The following is a 3503-nucleotide window of genomic DNA, read 5'->3' on the forward strand; positions in this document are numbered from 1 at the left end:
GTAGCCCTGGCTGTCCTGGAACTCACTCTGTAGACCAGGCTGGCCTCGAACTCAGAAATCCGCCTGCCTCTGCCTCCCAAGTGCTGGGATCAAAGGCGTGTGCCACCATGTCCGGTTAAAAGAATTATGGTAAGTACTGTTACTGAAGCTTCATTCACAGTAGATATAAAGTGTATACAGTCTTGCTTTCTGGTTTGTTAGTATTCTTTTACTCTTTTGTGGGAAATATTATTCTAAGTAATTGACTGTTTCAGATTTCACTGCCTTAAGGGCCAACTCTAATACTTGCTTCTTACTAGACTGGATATTTCTGCAATACATTCATGTATTAAGGACTTTTGGGTTATGTGCCTCAGTAATAAGTAATCCGTAATTGCTAACTCTCACCTTATTGATGGCGTGTTAGTTCTGTGAACCTTGTAGGGTGGGATACCTGGGTTATAACAGGAAACTGAAGTGTGAGGAGAGAGGTCTGCATTGAGTGGAAGCAGCTTCTCCTATCATTGGGATTCAGTCTCAGGACCCCTGACAACTGCAGGGCAGCCACATGGTGGGATGTTGCCAAGATCCTGGGGTAAGAGCAGAGGATGAAATTTATCTCTTAAAGTGATGTTAGGTAAGCCAGATAAAAATCCCTGCCCTCATAGCGCTTACTTTGGTGTAAACCCTAACAAGCAGCAATTTAAAAATGGAGTGTGTGTGATGTACTACAGGTGCCTCGGAGAAGGTAAATGGAGATGAAGGATAGGGAGTTCAGTTAAGTTTGCAGGATATTTTGTTATTTAATTTCAATTAGATTTATTACTGATAGATCTATGGGGATGCATTCTACGTCTGAAGGTAGGCAGTGCTGAGTGTCGGGCAGTGTATTCTGTTTCCTGTATATGTATATCTATGGTGAAGATCACATAAGACATTGCAAAAAAGGCGACCAAAAACAATTATAGTAGTATACCTTAATAAAATTATTTGAAAGATTTCCAACAATTTCCAGTTAATATTTTTACCACAGTTGAGTCAGAGAAAGTAAGTGGCAGAAAATGAACCTGTCCAGGGGAGCCCGCTGCATGCAAGCCACAGTGCTTAATTCTCATTTGCATGCAGGATTGCTTAGTTTACCTTTTTTTTTTTTTTTTAAAGATTCGGTTCTATGAGCTAGTGAACCCATTAAGAAAGGAAGTCTGTGAGCTGCAAGTGAAGAAGAATGAACTCTCTGAAGAATTGAGTACAAGTAAAGGCCAACTGAAGCAGCTGATGGAGGTTTGTAATGTTTCGTTACTCTTGCAAAGACATTGCCACTTTTCCATAGGAGCTTCTTAACGTTTGTGCAGGGGACATGACAGAATATGAGACCAGGGATACTGACTGCTCAGTGCTTAGTGAGTCAGAAGGAAGAGGCCATCTTCAGCTTTAAAATTAACATGATAAATATGGTTTAACCTCTAATCCATAGTATAGCATTTGTTATTGTAATGTTTCAGAACCAAATGCTTTTGAGATCACAAAATGAACCATTTCTGAGTGTTCTTGTATAATAAATATGCACACAAGAGTTTATAATTTCTCTAGCTTTCATATGTAAGGGCTCTCTTATGGGTGTAGGACGAAAAGAATGTAGTTGACTTTTCTTTTTTGTTGTTGTTGTTGTTTTTTGTTTTTTCCAAGACAGGGTTTCTCTGTGTAGCCCTGGCTGTCCTGGAACTCACTTTGTAGACCAGGCTGGCCTCGAACTCAGAAATCCGCCTGCCTCTGCCTCCCAAGTGCTGGGATTAAAAGTTACGCCCACCTTGACTTTTCTTTTTTTTTTTTTTTTCTTTTTGACTTTTCTTATTAGACTCATAAACTCTAGACTCTTAAATAGGCAGGACAGTCCTCATTATTGCTGATATGTAAGTATTAACAGCACCTCATGTACTTTTAGAAGAATCCTAATCATACAAGGCTCTCATGCTTACAACTTTTCATTTACAGAAAGCTACACTGGTCATTAGTTTGATTATAACATTGGCCAAATATCCTAGAATACCATCATGTACTTATAATTGACTAAATAGGAAATAATGATGTATTGGTGTATTTTCCTCTTTAACAGCTTTTTTTAAAAAATGGGATAGCTATTTTCTCCAAAGAGTTCATCAAACTAGAATGAAAACACGTTTACAAATAGAGTCTACAGCAGTTGTTTCTTTTTATTTATTTTATGTGTATGAATACACTGTAGCTGTACAGATGGTTGTGAGCAAATCATGTGGTTGCTGGGAATTGAACTCAGGACCTCCCGCTCACTCTGGCTGTCTTCAGACACACCAGAAGAGGGTGTCAGATCTCATAACGGATGGTTGTGAGCCACCATACGGTTGCTGGGATTTGAACTCAGGAACTTCAGAAGAGCAGTCAGAGCTCTTAACCGCCGAGCCATCTCTCCAGCCCTACTGCAGTTGTCTTGTTGGTTAGCCTTATCTGAGATATGAAAGGAAGACTGTCATTGTATCAGCCACTCCTCATCAAATGCAATTGACTCTCTTAATTCTTCTGAGCATGTGTACTGATATCGGTGTTTCCCTGTATGTCATTAATATGCATGATGCTGTTCTGTATGTCAACAACAGGAGACAGTCTCTGCCCTCATAGAGTTTAATCTAGTAGGCTTCATTTTCAACTGAAGAAAAAATACTAATATTGAATCACCCATGTTTATATTTGACAGTAAAACATTATCTTCACAATTCATACAAATATTTATGTGAAGTCCTATATGTGAAGTACAGGTTTTTCAATGATCTGTTACCCAGAAGTAAGTTATTATATCAATTTATATTTTCAATGCTGTACTTTTGGCACTGTAAACAGGATGGAAGGGTGTAGCTCAGCCCCTCTCTGATGTCTGTTCCTGCTGTGTAAGCATGTGTCTTCTGCATTCGGTCCTGCCGGGTTCAGGAGGACAGCAACAGCAGAGGCAGTTGCCTGGATTGTTTTGGCATTTGGTGGGAGGCAGCACTGGGATTCCTGGTCAGTAACCAGTGGCTTCTGGGTGCAGCTTCCCATTCACACAGGGTACCTCAATCAAAGGCATTGTGTTGTTTTTAATTTTTTGATGAAGGTATCAATTATCCAATTTCCTTGTCATTTTCTTGTATCATTAGTTGTTAACTTCTCTCTCCTGTTACTGCCCTACTCCCCTGTAAATGTCTGTAGCACTTGTCCTCCTTTAGTTCCCCTTCTCTTTCCACATCACATTCATTCTGCTGCCCCACACATACACAGGTCCCTTTTTTCTTTTTCCAAACATTTATTTATTTTATTATATGTAAGTACACTGTATCAGCTGTTTTCAAACCTCCAGAAGAGGGTGTCAGATCTCATTACAGATGGTTGTGAGCCATCATGTGGTTTCTGGGATTTGAACTCAGGACCTTCAGAAAAGCAGTCAGTGCTCTTAACCGCTGAACCATCTTACCAACCCCACAGGTCCCCTTTCTTTTTTTTTTTTTTTTTTTTTTTTT

General features: G+C 39.6%; 1 protein-coding gene across 2 annotated transcripts in view; it reads left to right on the forward strand.

Annotated features, from left to right (window-relative positions):
• Positions 1-3503, forward strand: part of Pibf1 (progesterone immunomodulatory binding factor 1) — a 173234-nt gene that overhangs the window by 11811 nt on the left and 157920 nt on the right. For both annotated transcript variants that reach the window (XM_021202903.2, XM_029541980.1), the window contains exon 5: positions 1141-1260. In XM_021202903.2, the coding sequence (XP_021058562.1) occupies positions 1141-1260 (120 nt within the window). The remainder of the gene's footprint in view (positions 1-1140; positions 1261-3503) is intronic.

Source organism: Mus pahari, chromosome 8 (assembly GCF_900095145.1).
Source record: "Mus pahari chromosome 8, PAHARI_EIJ_v1.1, whole genome shotgun sequence".
Classification (NCBI taxonomy): domain Eukaryota; kingdom Metazoa; phylum Chordata; class Mammalia; order Rodentia; family Muridae; genus Mus; species Mus pahari.